This window comes from Amphichorda felina, assembly GCF_050947745.1.
Source record: "Amphichorda felina strain 45539 chromosome Unknown scaffold_2, whole genome shotgun sequence".
NCBI lineage: Eukaryota > Fungi > Ascomycota > Sordariomycetes > Hypocreales > Bionectriaceae > Amphichorda > Amphichorda felina.
This window is the reverse complement of record NW_028145048.1, coordinates 190,884-217,268: the sequence shown is the minus strand read 5'-3', so window position 1 is coordinate 217,268 and position 26,385 is coordinate 190,884. Positions and strand designations below refer to the sequence as shown.

Genomic DNA, 26,385 nt, shown 5'->3' with positions numbered 1-26,385 from the left:
GCAAACGTGAGGTTCTCTACGAGCTTCATTGCTGGCTTGTGGCCTCAGACTGGTGCTGCAAACATGTACATGGCTTGTTCAGAATTATTTATGAAACATGTGAATATCTACATGGTAGATTTTCAGCCAGGTCGAATCCCTCGCCTAAAAGGGCCTCCGCTTGAACTCCTTGATCCACCTCTTCAAGGTGGCCACCTCCTCGTAGGCAATCCTCTTGACCTCCTCGTTGACGTCCCAGTTCTGGCCATAGTACTCGGAGCAGTGGGTGCCGCCGGGGATGAGGTGGACGGGGTGCTCCGGGGTGCTCTCGAGGGGACCTCCAGGGCGGAAGATGGAGCTGACAGTGGCGTCGCGCCAGGGGTCGAACTGGCCGTTGGCCTCGACGAGGCGCTTCGTGTGCTTGACGCTCCAGCCGCCGGTCCACTCGTTGAGCTGCTCGACCGTCTTGTTCTTCTCCAGGCCGTAGCCGCCCTCGGGGAAGAGCAGCGGGCACTGGGCCTCCCAGTAGTCGACGTTGACGAGGCGCGACACAAGGCTGGGGCGGCCCTCGGGGCTACCGTCCTGCCACCACTTGAAGCTATGGGGGTGGGTTAGAATATCCTAATCATGCATGGGAAGTGGTGAAACAACGTACGGCTCATTGCACAGCATCCACACCCACTGGCGGTTGATCCAGTTGCTCGGGGTCCAGTCCTTGTACGCCACGTTGTCGGGGTCGAGGTTGGCGAAGCAATCGGTGTTGTACGTGCCCTGCCACTCCTCATATCCAGCGGACTCGCAGTCTAGGAAGTGGAAAGTAAGCAGCTATCCGAGAGTGAAGCATTTCTCAGCATGGCTCATGAACTTACAGCCTGGGACGAGCAACTCCCTGGACCACTTGGCGTAGCCCTCGATGGCCTTCTCGGTACCAACTCCCTCCTCTCCAGGGATTGTGTTGGTGGTGTTGGGGAAGACGTTCTACCATGATAAGTCAGTAAAAAGGAAGCCCCAGCGAAACGCTCCGAAGCGAGAAAAGGCCATGGGATACACACCTCGATGTAGTCGCAGAACTGGTGGTACGCGTTGTATCCCACGACGCTCTCAGAGTAAAACTGAGTCGACTGCAGAGACCACGGTCCGTTCTCAATAGCCCTGTAGGAAGCCGTGTCAGTATCGCATATCGTAGCAAGAATTAATTCGGGCATGCTCGCCCCCTCCTGCTGTAACTTACGAAGCAAAGTCGGCATCCTGCAGATCGCCGAGCTTGAACCTGTCCTTGAGCTTGAACTTCTCCTCCTCGGTACCGTGCAGCAGAATGTCGTCGATGTAGTCGATGGCGCCAGTGAGGTCCTTGGTGCAGTTCTGCGGGGTGGCCTCGAGCACAGGCTGGAAGTAGGTCCAGAAATCGCCGACGGCCTGGACGACGCCGCTGGTGCCGTGAAGGGCCCAGAAGGTGCCCGGCTCGAGGGCAGCGAGCCATCCGGCCAGGGCGCCAGAGTAAGAGCCTCCGGAGAAGACCCAGGGGGCCTTCTTGGGCGAGCTGCGGCCGCTCCGGTCAAAGGGGGGCTTGAAGTGCTTGGCAAAGTAGATGTTGTCCTTGAGGCTGTTCTCCAGGGTCAGGTACTGGAGGTTGGCCGAGGTGAGGTTGTCAAAGGGCGACGACTCGCCCCAGTAGCGGTGCTCCATGATGACGACGGCGCCGCCCACCTCCTGGGCCAGGAGGCCTGGAAGGCGCTTGGTGGTGGTGTACGAGGCATTGAAGCCGTCAGCGCTCTGCTCGCCCGGGTTGACCATGATGATGGGCGAGCCGGGGCCCTTCCAGTGCTCGGCACCATACCAGTACCTCTGGGAGAAGGTCCCCAGGCTGGGGTTGGAGTGGTCAATGAGCTGCTGGAAGGTTCCCCAGCCATTGGTACCAGTCTTGCTGTGGACGGAAGCGATGGAAAAGTCGTCATCGTCAATGGGGCCAATCTGCAGTCCATTGCCACGGAAGAAGGCAGCGGACGCGAGGCCGGGGAGCAGCAACAGCTGCGCTGCGGAGGAGGCTGCGTTCAGTCTCATGGTGCTTGACTGCTTGGAGATTGGGGACCAGGGACTGAGCAGGACAGAAGAGGTGCAGACCATTCGAGATGGGGTTGCCGTCTACGTCTACTATTATGTACTCGCACCTTATCTCCAAGGTGACATTACCCGCTGTCTTACATGGACGTAGAGCTGCCAATGCCCCTGTTCCGAGTTCCGACCCCATCTGCCCCTCTCCCCCTTGGCGAGCCTACATCTTGGGGACCCAAAAGGCACGTTTCGGGCCTCCAGGGTCCCATAGAAACGCCCCATCTCGAAAGATCCCGACCTCGCAGGTGCGGAGAAGGCAGCTGGAACGGGTAAATCGGGAGCGGTTGGTCATCTCCTTCCACAATCGGGCTAGACGCGGTCGCACGGCATCGTCGCCCAGCCGATCTCTGGTGACTTGTTGGCCCATTTGTCGTCTCGAACACAAACGGGTGCATCAATTGCTGGATACAAGGGTCTTCTGGAAGCCCGGAATTGGGCTGTGCGGAGTAATACCTGCTGAACATACGGAGTACAGAATAAGCATATTAACTGTCTGTCGCTGCTCGCCCTGCAACATGCATGGAGTATACATGTACTCCGTACACAACCATTCATTGCACCCCTAACTTTGACCAGGGTCCATGTGAGAGCGAATAATAATATTAATCTGTCTCAAGCGGGGATGTTGCAACTTAATTCATGCTGGGCGCTGCATTGACACAGAGCGTACCGACAACTTACAAGGCTGAGTGATCGACGGTAATATCCGTACATTCGGTCGCATCCACAGAGCTGTGTCTGTGAGACAGTTGGACCGGCTTACATATGGCAAGTCATCTTCACACGTTACGCATGAATACCCGACAATTCGACCCAAGTTCATCAAGGGACGCATTCATTGGTGCTACCAGCACGTTGCTACGTAGAGTCTGAGCTCCACGAGGACATGCCCAGACATGGGGATACGCCATGGCACGGCCATGTCCACGGCGAGCGAGATAGCAAGGCCGATGAATGCATCCGATCTCATCCAGTCCAGCCCATAACTGTGATTATCGAAAATTCCAAACTTCCACCTGCCTAAGGACCGCGCCCAGATCGTCCATGTCTCCCACCGACCTCTCAACCGCCCAGTACAATTCCTCATCAAACGACGCCAGGATCGCATACGACACGCCCGCCACTTCCCGCGCGGATAGGGTAGTGGGCGGGTTTCCAAACACGTTTATCCCACATGCCCGGAACATCCTCATGGTCGATGACGGGTGATATGAACTATCAGATGGCCAGGTATAAATTGAGTGTCAAGGTGATGGGCAATCAGAGCGGTCGGAGTAGGAGTAAACTCACGTTTGATATATATGCATTGGTTCCAGTTAATTGTGCCATTTGATTGTGTGGCAATGTTTCCCAATTGCCATTTTCATGTTGTGAGGGCCAGCATTGATGTTCGAGTCGGTTTTGTTGACAGAAGACATATTTTAACGTTCCATGTCGGATCATTCCACGTTTGGCTTGGTTTAACAGGATTACTCTTTCAAAACAGATCAATGAAACTAAGAAGAAAAATAGATTGAGTAAAAATCATCTCTAAAATGATCAAGCATAGTAGATGAGCCACAAGCCAGCCATGTTGTCGTCGTCACTGTATCCGTAGGGTAACAAGGTATTCCGTTGCCCCCATAAATCCGAAGGGGGTACTCGTACTTCACACCACACCATCAAACTAATACGCTTGAACAAATCATTCTATTTATCACGATACAATCATGCTAATCATATTACATCTTCCCTCGTAGTCCAAAACAATTGCTAGTGGGGATATACAGCTGCCAACACCTCTGTAAAACAAGGGTATGGGCATACAGGCACACAAAGAGAAAGGCACTCAAGCGAGTACCGAGGAGCCTAACATCACGTGTACATCCTCGCCAATATCCAGCTTGTAGTTTCTAAAAGAAGTTGTCAAGAGGAAAACCATATCAGGGTTCAATGAGAGTCCTCCGCCATCCTGACAATCTCGCAGAGACTCCGGGTGAACAGGACATCAACTTCGCCCGTCTCCATCTCTACCACACTATCTTCGGTGGTCCCGTTTTCTGACATCAGCTTGGCAGTGGCAATAAGTCTCATGATACATCGCATCAAGCCGGCCTGGATGTCCCTCGTGGTGTTCTCATACACCACCGAACGGGGCGACTGTTCCGTGACCATGCTATCCTTCACGACCCAGGAGAGTTGAGAGGTGGACTTTCTGCCCACATGTTCGGCATTCGCTCTCATATCCCGGGAAATGGCGAGCCCAAGCAGCGTGGCAGCCTTTTTGGGGATTTCCTCATTCTGGGAGTCGTGGACGGAGCCGCGCCGCGGCCGTGCAGGTATGCGAGGGAGGAGCGCAGAGATGTAGTGATATGCGACAATGTGCGCCCACAGAGCATCGCATATGTAGTCTGAGCAGCACCCAAACACGTTCTTCAGCGGCGCCCACGACTTTGGGGCCTCCAAAGAGGCCGAGCTGGAAGATTTGAGATTCGACCCGGGAGTTGTTGAATTGGGGAAGGATCCTCGTTTGTAAGCGACAACTCTTTTCCAGAGAGACTTTCGGGGACTCCCTCCCATAGAATCAGAGACCAGAGTGCTCATCATGTCGGCCCCCGGGTGCCTGAGTTTCTTCGAGTAGTTGCGTATCGTTTCTACCGTCAGGCTCGAGGTGAGAAGCATGGTTTCTGGGAAACAGGCGATGGAAACTCGCAGTGTCTCCACAACATCCGGAGGCAGGGGCACCGCTTTTGCTAGGTCGTCCCCGGGGAACTGGGAAGCATAGGGGCTTGTGCTCCCATTCAACCACGACTGTACTCTGGGTACTAGTGGCGATGATGGAGGGGAAGACTGGATGGAAATCGGCTTCGTGAATGGCCTCTTATGGGGCACGGGGCTGGCTTCATCGGCCACGAGGCCAGCGTCGCTCAGGGCGGGCTCCGTGCGCGGCCGTCTATCGGATGGAAACCACAGCAAATGGCTTGCTCTACTGCGAGCGCTTGGGAAACGGTGTATGTGATTATGAAATGTCTGAAGGCTGGTTGCACGCGGGCGATGGTCAGATGGTGGGTCCGTATGGCGTCGGATTGTGGGGGAGTATATCGGGTGAAGGGGCTCGGTGGGAGACCAAGCTGGCCGTTGGGCCCCTGATTCTGACCAGCGCCCTGATTGTCGACGCGGAGGGGGAGAGACGACCGTGGTCCCACTGAGCGAATGTGATTTCAGATGGAGTATTCTGTTGTAACGGCTTGACGAGCCCTGTTCTCGACCGGCCGCTTCGGTCTCATTGTCGGAATCAGGGGGCGTCGGCGGGCGTGGTGAGAGATTCGCAAGATTGTCTTCGTTGGGACTGTCACATGGGTCCTGCTCATCATCATCGGAGTCAGGTTCGATCCAGCTGTGCTCCGGTACGAGATCGCACGGTGGCGAATCCTTCGGAGAAGGTATCCAGTTGGATGATCTCAGGGAAGTAGCTGCAGTTTTGATTGACCGCTCGCGGAAACTCATCGATGGGGCAACTGGGCCACGGGATATCTCAGTACCGGATAAGGATTCCGGGTCTGTCGATGTATCGTCATAATTGGTGTACTGGTGGTCGAGATTAGAGGCGTCGGAACTGCGCTCTTGGATAGGGCCAAGAGACCGGACCAGTCCTGACGAGCCGTGGTAGGTTGCGGTGGCGAATCGGTGAGGCCCTGGTGTTCCTATGAACCTGCCTTTTCCAACAGGGGACAGACCAGGATCTGGAAGGCCGGACGTCATGTTTCTGGATGCGAAGACCGAGTTTGATAATTCCAAGTCTCTAGCTAGCACCTCCGGGAAGTAGCCGTCCACTTTGTTGGCCATGCGCTCCTCAGCCAGCGAGGGACTGGAAGAAGTAGAACAAGATGGCGATAGTGTGAGCGGCATGAGCCCCTTCATGCTCGAGACGGATCTTCTCTTAGATGCTGATGAAGACGAGGACGATCTCTTAGATGCTAATGAAACCGACGATGACCTTTTGCGAGCTGGGTCGAACGTTTCTGGAAGGGTGTTGAGGCCGTCGACTGATGAGGAGCGCACAGTAATGCGGCGGCTGGGCAGAGACGAGGAAGCCTTTGCACGATCGAGAGGAATCATATGGTCGATCGGAGCCTATACAAGAGACCGACAGGCAGTCTCTCTATCAATGGGAAGTGGTCTTTGTTTTATGGATGGGGCAGGTTCTGGCTGGTTGGTAAGGGGGTGAAGAAGAAGAAAAGCACCGTCACCAGTGACTAACTGGTGATGGAAGCTGAAGCTAGACACCAAGGCCAAGGGAGATTTGTGACTGGTAGTGGCAAGGAAACTAATAGATGATCCAGATAGCTTCTGGCCAAGACAGCCCGAATGGGATGGCAACGGGACTGTCGCACCGTTGGTACTCGTATCCAAAAGCCATGGCGACGGGAGCACAAAAAAAAGGAGGCCCAGCAGTGAAGTAATGAATGACACTGTATTCAAGATGAGCTCGTCTCTTTAGTGGCCGCCAATGGTGCATTTCCTCGAGCCCACGGAGACGTGGTTGCACAAGTCCAGAAGAAAAAGCAATGTCAGGAGGTGGTGCTCAAAACAGGGGTCTGTAAGGCACGGTGGCCCGAGCAACAATCAGGGACGGCATTTGTACCAAGTATCCTTGGGAGCCGCGAACACTCGAGTTGCATTTGTGCTCAGAACAAAATCAAGCCGACTCATGTCTCTCCCATGCCCTCCACTGTTTCCCACGGAAAGGAGATGAGCATGACGTTGCTGCATATTATGCAGTAGATTTAGCGACTAGATAAGTCCGAGAACACGGTGCGAGGCGGGTGGTTACACGAGAGCGTCGGCGATGGGCTTGATAAAGGATCCTATCTACCGGTTACTGGCATCAAGTCGCCTCCGAGTCTGTGTCAGGAGAAGCCGTGGAACCTCGAGTGTCGGCGACAGTAACACCAGCGGCGTCTCGACTTGGGACCATGTCTGGGCTTTCGGAAGGCTGCTGTTGATCGGTCCTCGGCCGGCCATCCAACGGACCAAATCTGAACTTGCCTCTGGCAGATGACCCATGTGGCTGGCAGCGGCTGAGACAAGCCCGGCTGGCAGCGGGCATGGGGCCTTGGGCCTTGGGGACGAGTGGCGGAACGACGCAGCCAAAGGAGGCTCGACAGGAAGGGGATTCCTGAACATGGCCCAATGATGCGAAAATCCGAGTTCAGTTTCGCTCCCACTGGTCCATGCAAATAGGCCGACGTGGACAGCAATGTATATGATACTACGAGTGCTAATAGTAATAGTAAGTCTGTAAGTATGTCTATAATAAAAAACCGTTGAGCTTCTGGGTGAGTCCATATTAGTGCTCTGAGTGTCGTGGCAAACCGCTCTATCGTTCTGCAATTGACGTATCATATCCATAGCGAGGCGAGGCGGCCAGCCGTTAAAACTTCAGCCGGGGAGCCCTCAGTTGCAGGGCTATCAGTCCTGATGCTAACAACATCAGGAAGTCGCGTGGACGGTGCCAATTCTTCAAGCCCTGCTGTATGCGATGAGCGGCGCTACGACAACGACGGCCAGCTCAGAATCAACATGATAGTAGCTAGGGTAGAGCAGATTCGCCGATTTACGTGGATGGTAAGTGAACTTAGCAAGATACTTAACGGCGAGGTGATTAAGTAGAGCCCTCGTGGGCCATGGCTCGGAGACCGGTGAGGTGTTGGCTATCACTGGTAGTCAGGGGGGGTAAGACAGCTTTAACGCGAAGCTGTCTAGGGTGCGGTAGATGGTGAGGAGGGAAAAGAAACGAGGCGGTTGAGAATGACGATGGGACTCATGGGAGACGAATTCGGCGGGAGACGACCTGAACCTGAGGATGCAGGTGCGGGAAGGCGACTGTTTACGAGTAGACTGTTGGAGGCGACTGCTAGAGTCTGCGTTCTGCATGCAGTGTGCATCACTGCATCACTGCATATTATTTATTATTGTTGCGTGCTCTGGAAAGCTCTGGAAAGCTGGAAGCTAAGGCGGATCCACTGTGGGAGGCGGGTCCAACCTGCCAACCGAACCGTCCTAGCGCCCCGCTGTAGATCAATGGCTGCAGGTGCAATCCACAGCGCCTTGCAACGCGACTATCACAGGTTTTTTTTTCTTCATCTAGTGCCAACCAACAGACCAGATTCGTTACGTTGTACAACTTCTGGGCCACTACCGCCGTCATTTGATATTGGAGCCATCGCCACTTTGGTTCTCGCTCTTTGTGCGCATTTGATATTGCCAGAGTTTCGCCCTCTTGATTGGGTTTGGAGCCTCCAATCCTGCGGTCTGGCCTTCGGTCAACCTCAACATCGCTCACTTCAATCTACTCCACCACCTCAGCCGTCCGTATCGTATAGAGCGGCCAACATGCTCTCGGAAGGGTTTATTTCGTCCATTTGTGGACCCCCTTTAGCTGCCAACACGGCCATATCCAAGGACATCGGCATCTACTCGCAGTCCCTGACCCCGTCGTACGCGGTCAAGGCCTCGTTTAAGAAGAGCTCGTGCCCTAAACATGGCCTAGCAGTCAGCGACACACATATTTTTGCCGCCCAGGATCAAAAGGCTCAGGTTCATGTCTACTCGCGCTCGCGCGGCAACCAGGAGGCACTGGTGTCTTTTGCGGAAAGGATCCGGAGCTTGGCCTTGGCTGGCAATGTTCTGGTCGTGGGATCCACCGAGGGGAGGCTGATTCTGTGGGAGGTTCGTTTCTTTTGCATTAGCTCATACGCAGCAACGTTGTGGAAGGTGGACGCTGATAAGTGACACAGACCTGCACTGGGCGACAGGTTGCAACGCCTCCCTGTCATGTTCAGCCTGTATCATGTCTGGCGGTGACCCCGTACCATATCCTATCCGGCTCAGATGACTCCAACATCAATGTCTGGTCCCGCGCTGGACTCCTTGATCTCGACGCTCAGAGAGAACCGGAACCTGACCTTGTCCTCTCGAACCACCGAGGTGCAATTACTGACCTCGTCGTCGGACCTGGCGTGAATCGAGAGACCAACATATGCGTGTCCGCCAGCAGGGATAAGACATGCATCATATGGAACTATCAGACAGGTCATGTCCTCCGAACGCTATTATTCCCCTCAGCACCTCTTTGCCTTTCAATTAACCCTTGCGCCCACGCCGTCTACGTCGCCGCGGAGGGCGGGGCAGTTTACCTCGTGGAGTTGTTTGGCGCCAAGCCTCTGCTTGGGTCTCGGGCCCCCGAACCAGCATCCATTGTCGTTCAAGTGAGCGAGCCTCTCGCCACGGCTGAGGAGGGTACAGGAGAAGCCAATTGCATTGCCAGCAGCTATGATGGCACATCAATCCTCACCGGCCACACAAGCGGCCGGGTTCTACGCTGGACCCTTGCTCCGAATGCTCCTCCAACGGAACTGGCTAATCTTAATGCCTCCGTTACAAACCTCATATTCACCCCGCTCTTGCTCACCGAGCAGAAGGTTCGGCCCGTGGCGGTGGTGAAGCCGAACCAGGCTCAGCGTCAGCATGTGTTCACAGCGCAATTGAGGGATGATCCCTCATCGTACTCTCGGTTCAGCGAGTTGTTAAACGCTCAAGGATTCACCGAAGAGACTATTGAGGAGGCTCTCTTGTCGTTTTCGGCCTCCGGTTCGGCCGGGGATGAGGACTCTTTCGAGATCCCGACAGACGTCATGAAATCAATGAAGGCCACCACTTTTCAATCGTCCCTAAATACTTGAGCAGGACGAAGATGTGACTCCATACGAGTCTCTATCCAACATCACTTTTCTCGAAGCCAGGTTTTCCAGTCCTCGAACAGCCATCTTGGTTGGGTAGTGTCCCAGATGACTACTTCGATGCTGGTGGCGCCCAAGCAAGCCCTGATTACTCTGTCCACTGTCAGCCGTACATCTGGAATTGACATCAACCCCGAGCTGAAACTCTGAGTGATGAATTACGACCCTAACGATGATTCAAGACTCGGCTCCAGGTCGACATATTTTCAGGCGGTTGGCCTGATAAAGATAAGGCTAGCCTGCAGCGTCTTCAGTAATACTGCAGCCAGAGGTATCAGGGCAGCATTGGAGGCTCGTAAATTCGGATCCAATAATCATGGAAGAAGAATCTTGTGGGATCTGATCACAAACAACACCGGACACACTACCTACCTGATAGATATAGGATTATCTTACCATTTGAATACAGGAATTGCCGAATATGTTTAGTGCTTTCGAAGTCATTTTATAACCTGCAATATACCCTTCGAGGGCCCGACCGAAAAGGTGCGTGAAGAAGACCATAATGCGCACTGTAATGTACTGCGACATTTTGAGGAGCTGCACAGTGTCAACTATTGTAGACACTATGAAATAATACAGCGTTGATCGGAGGCGGCAATTCTCCGCGCCGACTAACACCGAACTTTTCCCCCGAGTCCGGCTTGATGCATCATCGCGCCCCCGAGAGAGTCGCCCGCTGACAATCTTTCTCTCGTGAACATCACATCTCCCCCACCAAATCACAATGTCGGCCGTCGCAACTTTGAAAGGCGAGATGCCGCAGCAAGTGCGCTCACTCGTAAGTTCTCCCTTCCTCGTTCCTGGCGATCGCCGCGTTCCCACCATACCTCGCCCAGGGCAACCGATATGCCACCGGCGTGAATGCGCGCGCAATGTATCGCCACCAGCGGCCCGCGGGCCCTATGCCCTTTTTACAGCATTGCTAACCCATACGCTTCGGCAGTACCGCCAACTACTGCGACAGGGTACCCAGTTCCCCGCCTACAACTTCCGCGAGTATGCGAAGCGACGCACGAGAGACGCCTTCAGGGAGAACAAGGCGGTAGACGACCCGCGCAGGGTACAGGAGCTGGTGCAGAAGGGTCTCAAGGAGCTGCAGGTGATGAAGGTATGCTGGGAAACCCCACGATGGCGACGAGATGTAGGGACGCTGGGACTCACGCGCCATGTTCTAGCGACAAACAACCATCGGCCAGTTCTACCAGTTGGATCGTTTAGTTGTCGAGGGTGGCATTTCGGTACGTTCTCCTTTCGAATAAGGTTGAGAACTAAAGCTTACGGATTCTTAGGGCAAAGAATCGGGTAACGAGGGACAGGTGGTGAGGCAAAAGGAGCCAGGGTAAGTTGCATTCTCTCCAAACACTTCATCAACAGCTTGTCTGACTGCGGCATTAGATACGACTAAGGAATAAACATTGAATCCAATAGATCCAAGGTCATGGGCGGCGCTGTACAGTAAAAGGATGGTTGGTCGACATTGTATACCATATTGATACCACTCTCCGGGGCCTCGCGTCGCGGTTGCCGACGTGGGTGGTTTGAGCTCCCTGGAATTTGCTACTCGTCAAATCTCAACAGAATTATACTCTCCAAGGCGATTTGGTTTTGACACAGTGTCGTGAAGATATCCCTCAAAATCATGGAGCACGCACAGGCATAGCTACCTGTTTGTTATTTACCTACAGCCAGCGCCTCGTCTAGGTAATCCGTTACATCACGCGATCACTCTTGCAGACCTTAAAATAGGCCAAGGATGGATTTAACCAAGGTATTCATAGCCCGCCGTGGATTATTACCCGCTGCATGATTTTTGCTTAGATACGGATGGTGATGTCAGCTATACAACTGATCGACGAAAACGACGTAAATACTGAGGAGTTAGGGGTTTCTTAGTCAATAAAGCATCATGAGAATCACTAACACTAAGCACACCAATTCTATTTCTATCTATTTTTCGCATATTTTACCGTGTAGCGCGTCTAGATCAAACGATGTGTAACCGTCAAGCTTCTATCCCAGGTTCTTCGTGAAAGTTGGTACCTATGCTTACGTAATGTCCCAAACGCAAAGTCACGACTCGCGATCAACACCAAGCATCCTCCAGCATCATCGCAAAGCGAGCGCGCTTCCCGCGATTGGCCTGACAACAATATATTTCTTTTAGTTTAGAATTATTACCTCTGCATTAGGGCAAAGCATCTAGCTTGTTCGGATATTGTGGCGTCATGGCGCCCGGCGTAAGACACTTTGGTGGTTATAATCCGTTGCGAAGCTGACCTCCTGTCGCAGACTAGACGCGCAGCCCACCGTGGTGCCTACGCTGAGCACGATGACTTCGAAGGTTGGTAAGATTCTACGCGACATCGCGCATGTAGCTGACCATTGAAGGGTTACCCGTGCGACAATGGCGACAGGACTGGGTCACAGTCGCCCCTCCAGAGCAACAGGAGACGCAGCAACAAAACGACATCTGGGCCGTCGAGCTGATCCACGGCATGCCGAAAGACTCGAATCTCTTGCCTCCGCACACCCAGGAACTCCTCCGCGCCGCTCGATCCGGCCGGCTCTACAAGCGCCCGGCGCCGGTTGAGGAGGAGGAAGCCGACCCCGAAGCCGCCCTGCCTGAGAAGGCGGAAAAGAAGGAAGAGGACAGCTCGCGCAAGGGCTTTGCTATCAAGATGTGGAAGCAGATCCCGAGGAACATCGAAGCCTCCGCCCCATCGCATCTGGCAAAGCGCAGAAAGGGTACCGTCACCATCGCCAGCAAGACAGTGGAGGACAAGGTTGTGGGGCCTACCGTAACACGAGCGACAGTCAAGAGAACTGATGCTGCGGGAAATCCCTACACGGAAGAAGTGACTCTTGCCGAGGGTCAGCATGTCGACGGCGAAATTATTTCCACAAGGGTCGAGCCTGCGGCTGCGAATGGACAGGCCTTACCACCGCCGCCACCTCCGCCACGGCGGCGACCACCCCCGCCGAAGAGAAAGGCAAAGGCTGGTCCAGGACGTGGAAAGAAGAAGATCAAGCTTCCCCTTCCTGGCACCGAACATCCAGCGGGCGCTGCTCCAGGCCCAGATGGTGTCGTGGCTCCGAAGGCTGAGGGTGAAGACGCCAATGTAAGGATATCATGCCTCATCGCTCGCTCGGGTTTACTAATTATGGATAGGGCATCAAGAAGGAAGGTGAGGATACAGTCGTGGATAGCGAAGCAGCCGACGGCGATGATAACGACGATGACGACGACGAGGAAGACGGCGAAGAGGGTGAAGAGGGCGAGGGCGAAGAGCTCACTGATGCCCAACAACGCGACACGACCGAAGGCCCCGAAAATCAGGATAAGGAGATGACGGACGCACCACAAGTCTCTGAACCCCAAGTCTCTGAACCTCCTGTCTCTGAACCCCCCGTTTCTGAACCCGCAGATGTGGAGATGAAGGATGACGATTCTGTATCCAAAGAGTCCACACCTCCCAACCCACTCACCCTAGCTCCTCCTCTTGGCAGTCTGGCTTCAGGATCTCCCAAGGTTGAGGGCAGCCCATTGAAGAACGTCTCCGTCCCATCGCCTCCAGAAACTCAGAGTGCCGTGGCACAGGATTCCTCCTCCGTTCCCGAGCTGCTGCCCCCCACGCTACCCGCCGAAGACTCCACTATTGCCGAGCCTCCGTCAACAATTGTCGGCGAGGCACCCGAGGCAGCCGCGGAAAGAGATCTACCCCTTATGCAGCCGTCAGCTAGCACAGATGAGACTCTCCTACCGCCGCCTCCAGACCAGGTAGGCAACATTTCATCCCCCAAGGCCTCGCCTAAGACGGAGAGCGTACCGGAACAAACATCTGAGGGTGGAGAGCCCGCCAAGGAGGATGTTTCATCTAGCGGAGAGGCAATGCCTGAGAAGCCCCCTCTTGTCCATCATGAGTCTGCCATGACAGAAGATACCCTGAAGCCGGATGACTCTGCGTCAGTAGGAGCTCCCGCGACAGCATCTGGAGCGCCCTCAGAAACGGCCCCTGTCTCTACAGAGCCAGCGCTGGACTCTAGTGCCTTTACTGAGGCTCCTGTCGAAGCACCCGAAGTACCCCAGGTGCCTCGGGAGATCCAGACGACTCAGGAGGCGCAAGAACCACAAGAGTCTCCGAGGGCCCAGGAGACCTCAGAGTCTCAGGAACCCCCGCCAGCTCCCAATCCAGAAGAAGAGGCTGCTCACCCCACGAGTAATGAGCCAGACCTCCTAGGCGGTCTTATGGGTGAGCTAGACCGCGAGGCTTCTAAGGGAGAACCCGCCCCACCAGCCCTCGAACCCGCACAAGAAACAACCAACGAAGCTACCCAAGTAGTGGCCGAGACCACCCAAGAGCCAGCAGCAGAACCTGCTATAGCAACAGCAGAACCAGCTCAAGGATCTGAGAACGAGCAAGTCCATGAGCCCTAAGAGAGTGAGTCCTCAGAGAGGATACCAATACCTGAAGAACATGCGACAGTTAGTTGGAGGACGCAGTTCTGGGCCATTTCTTTTCCTTTTTCCTGGTTTTTTTTTTTTTTTTTTGGTTAAGCCTCTCATAATTGCACATGCAGTTGGCTGGTTCTCTGGGCTAGGGCATCACGAAATGCAAGAATGGGGTCCGCTGTGTATATTTGGTGATGAGGTTGGATCTGGAGTTTGGTAACAGGGTTTCGAAGAGGAGTCGCGTACAGTGATTGCGACAGCGCATAGCAAAGTTCAAATAAACTTCCGTTGTTACATTTAAGTTTTTGTTAGAGAATCATGTGTCGTTTTCTACACCCAATTTGAATGCCTTGCTGATGTAGGGTAGACAAGCCATATCTTTGATCATGTTTCTTTTGCTTGGATGATAAGTTATATATAGGATAGGGAAATTCCTATGTCCTGAAATATTCTCATGGCAATACCGAAACCTCTCATTTTTTGCTTAACGTGCTAGGGGTTGATATTGTTGTCGCTGGAAACTCGGTAGCTTCCAGGGTTGGAGCTTGGAGGACCCTAGTGGGTGACTAAGCATTGTCCAACCCACGCCAAGCGTCACGTCAATCAGCTCCAACAGCTCCTAACTTGACGACAAGCTGCCGTCAAGCCCCGAATCGACGACATGCGGCACATTTTTAACTCGCTCCTGCTATTGGGGCTCTCGTCGCTCGGAGCGGCCGTCTTTCAGGACGAGGTCGGCGACGTCGACTTCCACCACGCCCTGTTTGGCGTCCCCCAACCCGACACGACCTTCTTCCACCGACCGCGGAAGGACGATAAGGCCAGCCTCCTATATACCCTCGGCGATGTTGGCGTCTTTGGCGCTGTGAATCCCAGCAATGGCGCTGTTGTCTGGAGACACCAGGTCTCGAGCAACATCACTAATGGTGGGGGGCACCTTCGCGCGCCCGAGAACGAGGACTGGGTGGCTGCGGCGTACGGACAGTCCGTGCATGCGTGGAGTGCCATGACGGGTAGGAATGTCTGGCATGCCGAGTTCCCGGGCGAGGTGAAGGACCTTGAGATCATGGAGATGACGGAGACTTCGCGGAAGGACGTTCTGGCGTTGTTCCACGAGGATGGCGCTACCGTGCTTCGACGACTGCACGGCGCTCTGGGGACGGTAATCTGGGAGTTTCGCGACCACAACAAGGACATCCCTCTTCAGGTCTCGACTAATATTGCCAACATCTATGTCATCAGCCTCCACGGATCGCCGTCCTCTTACAGCCTCAAGGTGACTTCTCTCGATACTGCGACCGGTGCGCGAGTCAACGATTGGACTGTCGGTACCAAGGGCGATATCCACGGACCGAGCGATGTCATGTTTGTCGGTGCCAACTCGGCAGCGCCAATCCTGGCCTGGACTGACAGCGGCTTCAAAAAGCTCAATGTCCATGTTCTCGGTACAAAGGGGAAGCAGGAGTTCCCGCTGACATCTGATGCCACCGATGTTTCCATCCACGCGCCTCACAAGACCCAGTCGCAGCCACACTTCTTGGTTCACATGAAGTCAGCCGAGGGCAACAGGGCAGAGGTCCACCACATCAACCTGAAGAATGGACAGATCACCAAGGCGTACGACCTACCCCTCCTCAAGGCTCAATGTGCCTTCTCGACAAGCTCAGAGGGCGCTAATGTGTACTTCACTCGCGTGTGTGAAGACGAGGTCAGCATTACTTCATCTGAATCGCACGCCGTTCTGTCCCGCTGGCTCCCCAAGGAAAGCCGCAATCTGAAGCCCGTTCACGCCGTTTCTGAGGTTGTCAAGAAGCCTGGAGGCGACGAGTTCGCCGTCCGCTCTGCCGCTGTAACCGTCGACGAGGACTGGGTTATGGTGCGCAATGGAGAGAAGGATTGGTCACGCCCTGAGGGCTTGAGTGGCGCTGTTGCTGCTGTTTGGGTTGACATCCCCGAGGACGAGGACCTCGCGAAGGTGCTCGAGCAGGAGGCACACACAAACCCACTGTCTGCCTACATCCACCGCGTGAATCGCCATATCAACGACTTGCAGTACCTCCCGGAGTGGCTGCAGTCTATCCCAACCCGGCTGATGGATAGCATCCTTGGCGATGGTGCCGTGCACAAGGCGCAAGGATTGCGCCGCGACAGCTTTGGCTTCAACAAGATCATTGTCGTTGTCACACGCCGGGGCCGCTTCTTTGGTCTCAACACTGGCAACCGTGGCGAGATTATTTGGTCTACTGCTGTGCTGCCCCAGGCCGTAGGAGTGTCCTTCGATGTCAAGGGAATTGTGTCCAAGGATGGCGTCGAGCCCATTGTTACGGTGTCTGGCTCCAGGGGCGAATTTGTCGAGATCAATGCTGCCACTGGCGCACTTGTCAGTACAGCGTCTTCCGGCGGCCCTGTTGCTAGCACCGCCATTGTTGAGGGTGCCAATGGCCCTTGGCTTCTCCAACTTGGACCCGACGGCAAGCCTGTTGGATCCCTCTCCGCTGAGTCTGCTCCCAAGGACACCGTTGTTATCCGAACCGATGACAATGTCTTGAAGGGATTCAGATTTGTAGTTGATGGAGACAAGGTCACACAGCAAGAGGTTTGGCAGATACAGCCTTTCCTCAAGCAGCGCATTGTTGAGATTGCTACGCGCCCGTCTCACGACCCCGTTGCATCCATCGGCCGTGTCCTCGGCGATCGCAGTGTCAACTACAAGTACCTCAACGCCAACACCATTGTCGTTGCCATCTTCGACGAAGAGTCTTCCACACTTGCCGTCCAGACGGTCGACACCGTCTCCGGCGAGATTCTTTCCACGCAGCGCTTCGAGGGCGTTGATGGTAGCAAGGATGTTTCGTGCGCCATGGCTGAGAACTGGCACGTCTGCTCCTTCTTTGGACAGTATAGGCTCAATGACGGAACCAACCGTCTCGTGAAGGGATACCAGATTGTTTCTACGGATCTTTATGAATCCCCTTCGCCCAACGACCGCGGACCCCTCGGAGATGCGGCCAACTTCTCATCTCTGGAGCCTGTGGACACGCCAACTGGACCTCCACTCCCGTGGGCTGTTTCCCAGGCCTGGGTCATCAGTCACCCTGTTAGTAAGCTGGCTGTGACCCAGACCCGCCAGGGCATCGCCAACCGCCAAGTCCTTGGCTTCATGCCTGAGTCTCACGCCATCATTGGTATGCCACGTGTAGTCATCGACCCCCGCCGACCCGTTGGCCGGGATCCCACCCCCACCGAGCAAGAAGCCGAGGGGTTGGGCAGGTATATCGCCTCCATCGAGGTCGACCCCCGCGTTGTCATCTCACATGAGTGGGATATAGTGGGCGTAGAGGGCATCGTGGCTTCGCCAGCCATCGTCGAGAGCACAAGTCTGGTGGTCGCCTACGGAGTCGACGTGTTTGGCACGAGGGTGGCGCCCAGCGGAGTCTTTGATATCCTGGGCAAGAGTTTTAACAAGACTACCCTGATCCTCACTGTTGTCGCGCTGTTTGGTGGCGTCATGTTCCTGGCTCCCATGGTACGCACCCCTCTTGTTGATGTGAGGCTGAATGATGCTAACATTGAGAATAGGTTCGGAGCAAGCAGATTAACAGGGTATGGGAGGGCCCGATGTAGGGGGTTAGGTACTCATAGAATGGCTCGGACATCTAGCGATACGAATAAAAGTGTAATTTGCTTAATCTGAATTCCGTTATGGCTAATCTTTACATAGCAAGTGTCCATCTTGCTCTTTGTGCACTGGCTCCGTGGAACGTTGGTAGCTACGAAGGTCAGTAGAACTCCGAAGCCCCCAACCCTCTCTGAGGTGTATTAGAGCGTGACATCCGTCAACACGTATTTTATTTTCCACGAGAATTTAAAGTATGGCCAACTGTCCGGGCAAGTAGTGGGTAAGAAAGTGGGATGCTAAAAAACTACGTACTCGCGCAGGTATAACGTATCTTCACGGCTATCTTATTACTCATCCTCGTCCCTAGACGGCGAGAAGCTCTTGGTGTGGTTGAATTACTCCTTAAGAGGGGAGCTGAGATCCTGAATCCTGCTCTATACCTAGACCTGTACCAGCCATCCTTTCTCCGAAACCTCGATGGTTCCGCATTATGACACAGACAGGACGGTAGCCTTTTCTCCGCTGTCAAAGCCAATTCGCCAACGCAGACTCCTTCCCAGACACGTTCCCTCGCACTGCTACTCTGAGCTTGTTGGCCTGCTCCCTCAGGAACTCGATGGCGCTGGAATCCCACGCCTCGACCATCCTCCGTACTGCCAGAATGTCATTCTCCTGGCCAGGCGGCGCTTGACTGAGCTTCCCCAGCAGCGATGCGGCGAGCTGGACGCAGAGGAACTCTGTAAGCGTCGGCCTCTCGGGATCACGGAAGCGATCCGTGCTGCCAAGCAAGCTGGCCATGTAGAGCCTTGGCCCAACCTGGGTGCTCACGTGCTTGTGGATGGCCGAATACTGATCGAAATACGGCAGGCCACTTTCCACAACCTCCTGGAGCAGCTTGGCAATGCGGTCGACGGCCGCTGGGAGATGTCTCCTGGGGATGTCTTCCCCTGATGGCATCTGGCGCCTCCTCCGGGGGACTGGGATGAGCTTGAGCCGGAGGCTGAATGTGTCAGGAAGCTTGGATGGCCGGCGGTTGGCGTCGGCTTGCCACTCGGGGGTCCTGAGGGAGTCAATTCGGTCAATCAGCCGCCTGAGGACTCTACCGGGGCCTCTGGTCTCGATTGCAACGCCTTGGTCCGGGTCAAACTCGGGACTCAAGCTGTCAACAACCATGTACATGTTGTTCCAGGCCTGTCTGTACATGTAAAGCTCAGCCATCTCGAAAACCGTGTCCTCGAGCATCTCGCAAGTCACAGAGCCAAAGGGAGGAGGGTCCTTTTGGCGAGCTGACAAGGCGCCGAGAGCCTTGCACATCCAGTCACCTCCGTCGTACTTTTTCTTGAGATCGGGGGGCGTCCAGAGGTTCAGCCAGTGCTGTCCCGCATTCGACTGAGCGAGTTTTGCTGAGGCCTTGACGGAGTTTTTGATGGCTACTAGGGCCTCTGGGGGGTCTATGAGCAGCAGAGTATACCGCTTCAGGGTCTCAAACTGCGGAATGGGTAGCGCCGGGGCTCCTGTTTTCTCGTTCACAGAAAGCAGGAACTCAACCATTTCCGTCAGTATCTCGGGACAGGCCGGTATACTCGGGAGATCGACATCGCCCAACGTGAAACCGTTTGCGCGAAGGAACAGCTCGGTCCACCGCTTATTGCCCTCTGCCGAAGCCTCCAAACTCCGGAGAGTCAAGTCACGCATATCATTGCTAGTTTTACTCTCCCCAGCAATCCACCTCAGGACAGGGCGAGCCGAGTCATCCGGGGGCGCAACTTCGGGCAGCGATCCCCCATTCTCGGCCACCTCCCAGTCTGCTGCGGTGGGAGGGTGTCTCTCGTTCAGGGCTCCAGCAACCTGTGGGACCCAGTCTCGGAGCGACTCCCAGGCAAGGATTCTTTCCTCCTCGTTGCTGGCAAGAGCCTTGATGATCTCGAGTCGAGTGTCCACCTGGGATGTTGCACGCGCAATCTTCACAAGAACATCCACAGACACCTTGGGGTCGATGAAGAAGCTTCCCCTAAGAAGATGCGCAAGAAGTTTTACCGTAATCACCTTGACAAAAGGGCGCTCTCCTTCGGAGCTGCCCTTGCTGTGGCTTGACTGTCCTTGAAGCCTTTGGATGATGGAGTCCGAGAGAGATGTGAAGAAGTGCTCAAAAGTGCGGGCGTCAAAAAGTCGTAGCATGCTGGGGCTTAGAAGCTCTTGGTGATAGTAGCCTTCCCCCGGAAACTCCAAAATGAAGCGCTGAATTAGCGGCGCCGCTAGAGCCGGACTGTGGTGGGCGAGCATGTTGATGATCCCAACAAGGCGGGAATAGTTTCGCTCCGCTGGAACCGACGATTCTATGCGGGCCATTATCGACGTGGCGAGTTGGGCGAGTAGCTTGGAGGGGACAAAAGAGGAGAGGCGCCAAAGAGCAGACCATGCATCTGAGGGGTCTTGAGGCCGCTGCAGAAACTCCTGGTCCAGATATACTGCTGGGAAGCGAGGCTGTTGGTCGTCAGGGAATGGTCTCATGAGAAAGGACGCATCTGCCCCCCATGAGCTGTTGACAAAGAGCATTGCCGCTGCGGCGACGGAATCAACAGTAGACTCCTTGAGAGTCAATATTCCTCTGTCATTCGTTTCCCCTGAGAAGGTAAAGTCCCAGAACCCAAGGGTGCCGGGGCTTTTTGTTGGGGTTGGCCATAGTTTGGATATCTTGGGCATCCCTCCTCCATGCCGGTGAGCTTGAAGCATCGAATCGAGGCAAGTTGGCTCGCCCAGGTCGGTCTTCATTTTCGGAGCTGCGGCGGTTGCGGTGATTCTGGTCGGGTACTCTGGATCCGGATCCCATTCGCTTGGGTTCCCAGAGCCATCAGGCTTAGGAAGGTCTGAGAGTCTTCGCGAGGATAGAGCGTTGTTCTTGGAATCAACCTTGGACTCAACAAGGCGCTCAAAGCCCGCCGGACGGAAGCCATATTCAAACCAGTAACGCTGAGCCTGTGGCACAGACATCTGTGTTTCGGAGAGGCGACTTAGACAATGTTCCCAAGCTTGCGAGGCACGGCGCTCACGCCCATCCCCGTCCTCATCGTCTAACTCATTAAGCCACAGAGACAAAGCCACGGTCCAAGAGTCGACAAAAACCCCCACGGCTTCTGTCAAGTTGTCATCGTCAGGCATAGGCTGCAGCACAACAGCAGGGTCGCAGAAAACCACTGCCTCGATGCGCCGATGCACATACGGACAACCCGCCCCCTGTCTCAGACAACTGGGGACGAGATGCTGGACGGCGAGGCCTCGTGGCCATGGTGCTGGAAGGGTGACGACGTCTGGCCAGCGCTGCGAGCGCAGCCTCTGCCACAGGTCGTTACGCTCCCGGGCCAGCGTGTCAAAGAACCGGAGCACGTGTGGGCCAAGGGGCTTCTTGTGGTAGATGCCTCCGATATATACGAGAATCCCAAGAGGGTCTTGGGTTTTCAGGCCCCCGTATTCCGGCTTCAGTGTGAATGACTCTGCTCCAACCAAGAGGTCGATGGTTGGCCTTAGGACCATCTCATAGGCATCGTCGTCGCTGATACCCAGGGATTGCTGTCGTCGCTCAAGCTGCGTGAGCCGCGCCCTGGCCACACCTGTAATGATTCGAGTTCTATGGGGCCAATGGGGAGTCTTGACTTTGCCCTGGGGCGCTGCCAGGGGGGCAGTCTCGAGAATGGCCATAAGGACGGCGTTGGCCTTTTCCATCCTTGTCTTGAGGCCGTCATGGGGAGCATGCTTCGCCTCCATGGAGCTCAAGGCATTGACCAGGTCATTAGAAAATATACTGGCAAAGTCTTCCAGGTCCCTGAAGACCAACTGGTCTCTGACATAGCGACGGATCCAGACAAAATTCTCTCTCAGCTCGTCCAGGTCGTCCAGAGCAAGGGCTAGCCTCAGGGCTGAGATAGCCCAGAAAGACCGAATGGAGGGATCACGGCCCTGTGCGGATTTCTTCCTGCGATCATCAAGCTCCTCGGTGCGTAGCTGGCTCAAGACAGACCTGGGATCCTTTGGTAGGATGGGGGGACCCTCTCCGAGACGCTGAAGAAGGACAGCGCGCAAGATGTATATATCGGGGCCAGAATCCTTTTGCATTCCCATCTTTTGACTGAGGACGCCGGACCCCCGAGATGATTCACCCCAGCAAAGGAACGAGAAGTCTGGATTTCCCTCCAAGCAGCGTTCGAAAAGCATGAGACCTTGTGCTCCTGGAAGACACGTGAAGGTTGTAATGGACAGCTTGATCCCCCCGAGTCCTTCGCTGCTGGTATCGTACGGGTCACCGATATTGAATTCGCGGCCAGGGGACTCTAGCAGGAGGAAGCGCAGGAAGCGATATCGAACACTGGGTCTCTGGGATAAGACCCTCCTGTCGATACTCGGGGAACGGAGCTTCTTGATGGTACCATAAAGAATTTCAAAGTCCATGTCGTTGCTAGTATCCCCCGAGCGCGAGTCCCAGGAGCTATCGGCAATGGAGACGAGATTCCTCTCGGCCCATTCATTTCCTTGGAGGCTTGGCTTACTTTTGATCAGATAATGCTTCTCCAGCCAAGAGTTGATGTGTCGCCAGAGCTGCTCGCGGGCTTCAGCATTGTAGTGACCATTTCGGCATCGTCTGGCCAGGGGCACAATGAGTGATGAGAGAATCCGCCCTAGAGTCTCCCCTCGCAGGTCTTTGCTTTCTGTGAAGGCTTTTAGGACCTTGATGCCGAACTTGAAGCTGCTGTCGGTGAAGGGCTCTAGTCTGTTCATACTGCGCTGGGGCTTGTTCGAGTGGAATACCTGGTCAAAGGCATGGTTCTCAAAGGCAGCCCAGTGGCCCCTGCACATCATCATATAAAGCTTGTCATATCCCATGTCGGTGTCACGGGCAATCAATAGAGGGCTGTGTTTATTCGTCTCTAGCCTGTCGGCCCATTGCAGGGCTCGCTCGACTGTGCAAGAGGGCAGGATACGAGTATAGATGGGCTTCACGGGCCGCTTTTCATATGTGTTTCGCTCGTCATCCATTAGATGATCAAACAGGTCCGTGATGCGCCGTTGCTTCAGGCGCAAGTAGGAGTTTTCTCCATCGGCATGGCCCGTCGAGGTGCGTGCCAAGACAGTGCACAAACGGCGTAGCTGATAAATGCCGAGTCCAGCCATGGTGTGCACGAGCACCGGGACGCCCCCCAGCGCATCCCATGTCTCATCAAAAGCAGGCCCAGGGCGTAGATGCTTCGCGAGATGCGCAAGGGCAGCGTCCCAGGTGAGGGCATTGTGGCCGTTGCGGAGGAAGACCAGCGCTGAGACGTGGGGCCGGTGGGCGACGGCGAGCCATGTCTGGATGGTGGGCGAGGGCAGGGCGCCAGACTTGTTGGCGGCCAGGAGGGTGCTGGTGATGGTCACGATCTCCCCTTTGGCGCTGTGGAGGGCTTCGCGCAGAAGCTCGGCCTGCTCTGACGGGGTGGCTGTACGCAGACGCCGAACGAGCAAGTCTGAATCCATCAAGTGTATATATGAAAAACTGGGAATGGGACTTCAATGAAGCTTGACAGCAGTGTTGGGTGGGACTCGAGACTGGAGATGGAGAGAGACAAAAGGGGGGGGGGGGGGGGGGATTGCTTGAGCTATTGCTGACCCGCATGACGATTGTCGTTAATCATTGGGTCAACAATGTCCTTCAGGGGTGCCATTGCCACCATCAGTTCAACAGCCAAAAGTTGGAGACAAAGCTCCGGTTCGTATTGACAACGAATGTCGCATCCAAAAATAGAGCACGATGGTCGCCTACGACATGGTCTTTGACACCAGGCATGTTGACGTTCATCTTAAAAAAAACATAGTAGTCAAGGGGATACTAAATGCCATCATCAACGCTGGCTGAGGAGCACCTTGGCTGTTTGAAAGGTTTGGTGGAGAGACCGAGGGTTTCTGAGCATGTAGCTGACATCTAGCATAGTGCTTTAGACCCTAGAGGACGACATGGTAGTATCAGTTCCCAGCAGAGAAGCACCGTATACAGATTACCGACCCACCGGAGCTCCGCGCAGCTCCACGCCGGTCCTCCACCGAGTCCGTCGACGGAGTTGTGGACCAATCAGAGGCCCTGTTACTCCGGTCCACGCCGGACTTGCCACCAATTGTCGATTCGTGATGCTTTGTTGAAGTCCGCCAGGCGGAAGGATATACGTGATTTATTCATTGAAAGGACCCATGCCCCGAGAATAACATCCAGAGGCACCGGCATGAACCCGCATATATAAGGACACCAGCCATGTTTGCAAACCACACCAGCCTCCCAGTCACTCCGTCTTCTTCTCCATCTTCAGTCTAATCCAGCCTTACACGATGACCGCAACTCGAAGAACGTGCCTCATTACAGGCTGCTCCGCCGGTGGAACGGGCGCAGCCCTCGCCGAAGCTTTCAAGGGAAAGGGCTACCACGTGTTCGCAACAGCACGCTCGCCGTCCAAGGTGCCAGAGACACTCCACGAGGATTCCAATGTCACGGTGCTTGCGCTCGACATCACCTCCTCTGATTCCATCGCCGGAGTTGCCGAGGCCGTGCGGGTACAGGCCGGCGGCAGACTTGATGTCCTGGTCAACAATGCCGGTAGCGGGATGAATATGCCCGGTCTCGACACCTCCGTCGCCGCAGCCAGGAAGCTGTTTGACCTCAACTTCTTTGCGGTGCTCGAGACGATACAGGCGTTCAGGCACATGCTGGTCGAGGCTGGGGGCTGCGTCATTAACAACTCCTCCGCGGGTGGCGTTCTTCCATTCCCATTCTACAGTATGCCACCCCCTACCAAAATAGAAGCCTTGTGCTGACCCTCGTGTGCGCCTGTTATCCAGGTGTCTACAACGCGAGCAAGTCAGCCCTAATACAGGCAGGCGAGGCCTGGCGCATGGAGCTGGCGCCTCTCGGTGTGCGCGTCATCACGCTCCTCACGGGTGGCGTCTCGACAAACTTCCTGGCCAACCTGCCGCCCCTCGAGCTGCCCGACGACTCCTATTACCTGCCCGTGAAGGACATTATCGAGGAGAAGACCGATGAGGTCCTCTTTGGAGTCAGCCCGGAGACATTTGCCCAAGATGTTGTGCGACACGTCGAGAGGGGGGCGACAGGCAAGATATGGGTTGGGGGCGGTGTTGGCACTGGTCGCGCGATGCTGCTGTCGCTCATGCCACAATGCGCGGTTGTAAGTGTTTTCTAGACGCGTTTCACTTTGCCCAGTCTTTGAATATTGCTGATGATGCAAAAAATCACAGGACCGAATTTCGTTGATGCAGAAACCTTTTACCAAGAAGCTTGCCGAGGAGCACCGCAAGCTGATCGAAGGGCTGCACAAGTCAGGTTGAGGGGAGACGAGCCATGGAGCGCCGAGGGATAAGGTTATAGGGTTAATTGTTGAAAAATAATCATCTGTATCACAATTTGTAAAAATGTGTTTCATCTTGGCACAGAGGAATAAATATGAATACGGAAGTTAATCTCGGATACGCGGTCGCTCTTTGCTTCTTTCAATTCCTATACCCGAGGCATCGCTCTCCGCAAGGCAGCAGCCCATGGTGAAAGAGTTAGACTCGGAAAGTCAGAGGTAAGTTGAGGCAAGGTTTAAGGCTTGAATTGTTCCTGTGAGCCAATTTGCACTCGAGTGGTGGATCGGTGGATCTGACACGCAAGAGAGGAGAGAACACACCACAAGCCACACAAAGTCAATGGCAACGAGTGATCGCCTAGATCGGTCGATGGCACGAGGGCCCTAGAAACCAAAGGTGTAATATAGGTAATTTCTATACAAGAGGTAAGTAAGCAAGTAGGTGCGTTGCAAGGTTTACAAGGCCTCGCCTGCCTCAAAGGCTCTTGCAAACAGCACATCCAGGGACGCCCTTCCCCGTTTCCAACACCACTCCCGCCACTGCTCCCACCACCACTTCCCTCTTCAGCTGTCAACATGGCCTGGCCCAATTCCTCCCAAGCCATCTTCGTCAACGACTCTTCTTCTTCTCTGTCTTTATCCAGCATACATCATCATCAGTAACACTGCTACCAAGCCACGGGCTTGAGCTCCCACTGGTCGTCACCGCGTGCCCCCGCCTCAACAAACCATCTATAAGACAATCGTTTCGTCTCCCTGGAATCCCCCATAACCCGTATCTTTTATTTTCTTTTATTCTCAACACCACTTCCAAGGGCTCTCGTCAAACACACAGGATGAAGCTCTCCGCTCTCACCGTCGCCTCCCTCGTGGCCCTCGCGGTCGCCGCCCCGAACGGGCCTCCCTATCCCTCCTACAATAACCGGAGGGAAAGCAGACCGCCCGGCCACTACGGAGGAAGCAGGCATCCCGTCCACCCAGGACCGTCTTACGAAGAGGATCCGTCACCGGGCTACCATCCCTCTGGCGGGAGGCCCTCGGGTGGACATCACCACTCTG

General features: G+C 54.9%; 8 protein-coding genes across 8 annotated transcripts; 5 read left to right on the top strand and 3 right to left on the bottom strand.

Moving 5' to 3' along the window:
• Window positions 1-144: 144 nt before the first annotated feature.
• On the bottom strand, window positions 145-2,103 carry ACO1O0_001621 (serine carboxypeptidase S28-domain-containing protein; the record flags this gene model as incomplete). The annotated part of the gene is made up of 5 exons (XM_083191104.1): window positions 145-577; window positions 635-782; window positions 849-957; window positions 1,032-1,131; window positions 1,211-2,103. 5 exons carry the CDS (start codon window positions 2,101-2,103, stop codon window positions 145-147), a joined length of 1,683 nt encoding a protein of 560 aa, XP_083052318.1.
• A 1,917-nt stretch (window positions 2,104-4,020) lies between these two features.
• ACO1O0_001620 (uncharacterized protein) lies at window positions 4,021-6,189 on the bottom strand (the record flags this gene model as incomplete). The annotated part of the gene is made up of 3 exons (XM_083191103.1): window positions 4,021-5,023; window positions 5,324-5,938; window positions 6,068-6,189. The coding sequence occupies 3 exons, from the start codon at window positions 6,187-6,189 to the stop codon at window positions 4,021-4,023; spliced, it is 1,740 nt and encodes a 579-aa protein (XP_083052317.1).
• A 2,277-nt stretch (window positions 6,190-8,466) lies between these two features.
• IPI3 (WD40-repeat-containing domain protein) lies at window positions 8,467-9,815 on the top strand (the record flags this gene model as incomplete). The annotated part of the gene is made up of 2 exons (XM_083191102.1): window positions 8,467-8,802; window positions 8,916-9,815. The coding sequence occupies 2 exons, from the start codon at window positions 8,467-8,469 to the stop codon at window positions 9,813-9,815; spliced, it is 1,236 nt and encodes a 411-aa protein (XP_083052316.1).
• A 784-nt stretch (window positions 9,816-10,599) lies between these two features.
• On the top strand, window positions 10,600-11,280 carry ACO1O0_001618 (LYR motif-containing protein; the record flags this gene model as incomplete). Its single annotated transcript, XM_083191101.1, has 5 exons — window positions 10,600-10,653; window positions 10,819-10,983; window positions 11,051-11,113; window positions 11,165-11,214; window positions 11,271-11,280. The coding sequence occupies 5 exons, from the start codon at window positions 10,600-10,602 to the stop codon at window positions 11,278-11,280; spliced, it is 342 nt and encodes a 113-aa protein (XP_083052315.1).
• Window positions 11,281-12,100: 820 nt separating this feature from the next.
• ACO1O0_001617 (uncharacterized protein) lies at window positions 12,101-14,310 on the top strand (the record flags this gene model as incomplete). The annotated part of the gene is made up of 4 exons (XM_083191100.1): window positions 12,101-12,112; window positions 12,165-12,216; window positions 12,264-12,994; window positions 13,045-14,310. The coding sequence occupies 4 exons, from the start codon at window positions 12,101-12,103 to the stop codon at window positions 14,308-14,310; spliced, it is 2,061 nt and encodes a 686-aa protein (XP_083052314.1).
• Window positions 14,311-14,643: 333 nt separating this feature from the next.
• Window positions 14,644-17,949, top strand: ACO1O0_001616 (ER membrane protein complex subunit 1; the record flags this gene model as incomplete). Its single annotated transcript, XM_083191099.1, has 3 exons — window positions 14,644-14,650; window positions 14,961-17,851; window positions 17,905-17,949. 3 exons carry the CDS (start codon window positions 14,644-14,646, stop codon window positions 17,947-17,949), a joined length of 2,943 nt encoding a protein of 980 aa, XP_083052313.1.
• Window positions 17,950-18,469: 520 nt separating this feature from the next.
• On the bottom strand, window positions 18,470-23,449 carry ACO1O0_001615 (uncharacterized protein; the record flags this gene model as incomplete). The annotated part of the gene is made up of 1 exon (XM_083191098.1): window positions 18,470-23,449. The coding sequence occupies one exon, from the start codon at window positions 23,447-23,449 to the stop codon at window positions 18,470-18,472; it is 4,980 nt and encodes a 1,659-aa protein (XP_083052312.1).
• Window positions 23,450-24,292: 843 nt separating this feature from the next.
• Window positions 24,293-25,306, top strand: ACO1O0_001614 (uncharacterized protein; the record flags this gene model as incomplete). The annotated part of the gene is made up of 3 exons (XM_083191097.1): window positions 24,293-24,737; window positions 24,800-25,146; window positions 25,217-25,306. The coding sequence occupies 3 exons, from the start codon at window positions 24,293-24,295 to the stop codon at window positions 25,304-25,306; spliced, it is 882 nt and encodes a 293-aa protein (XP_083052311.1).
• Between the last annotated feature and the right edge of the window lie 1,079 nt (window positions 25,307-26,385).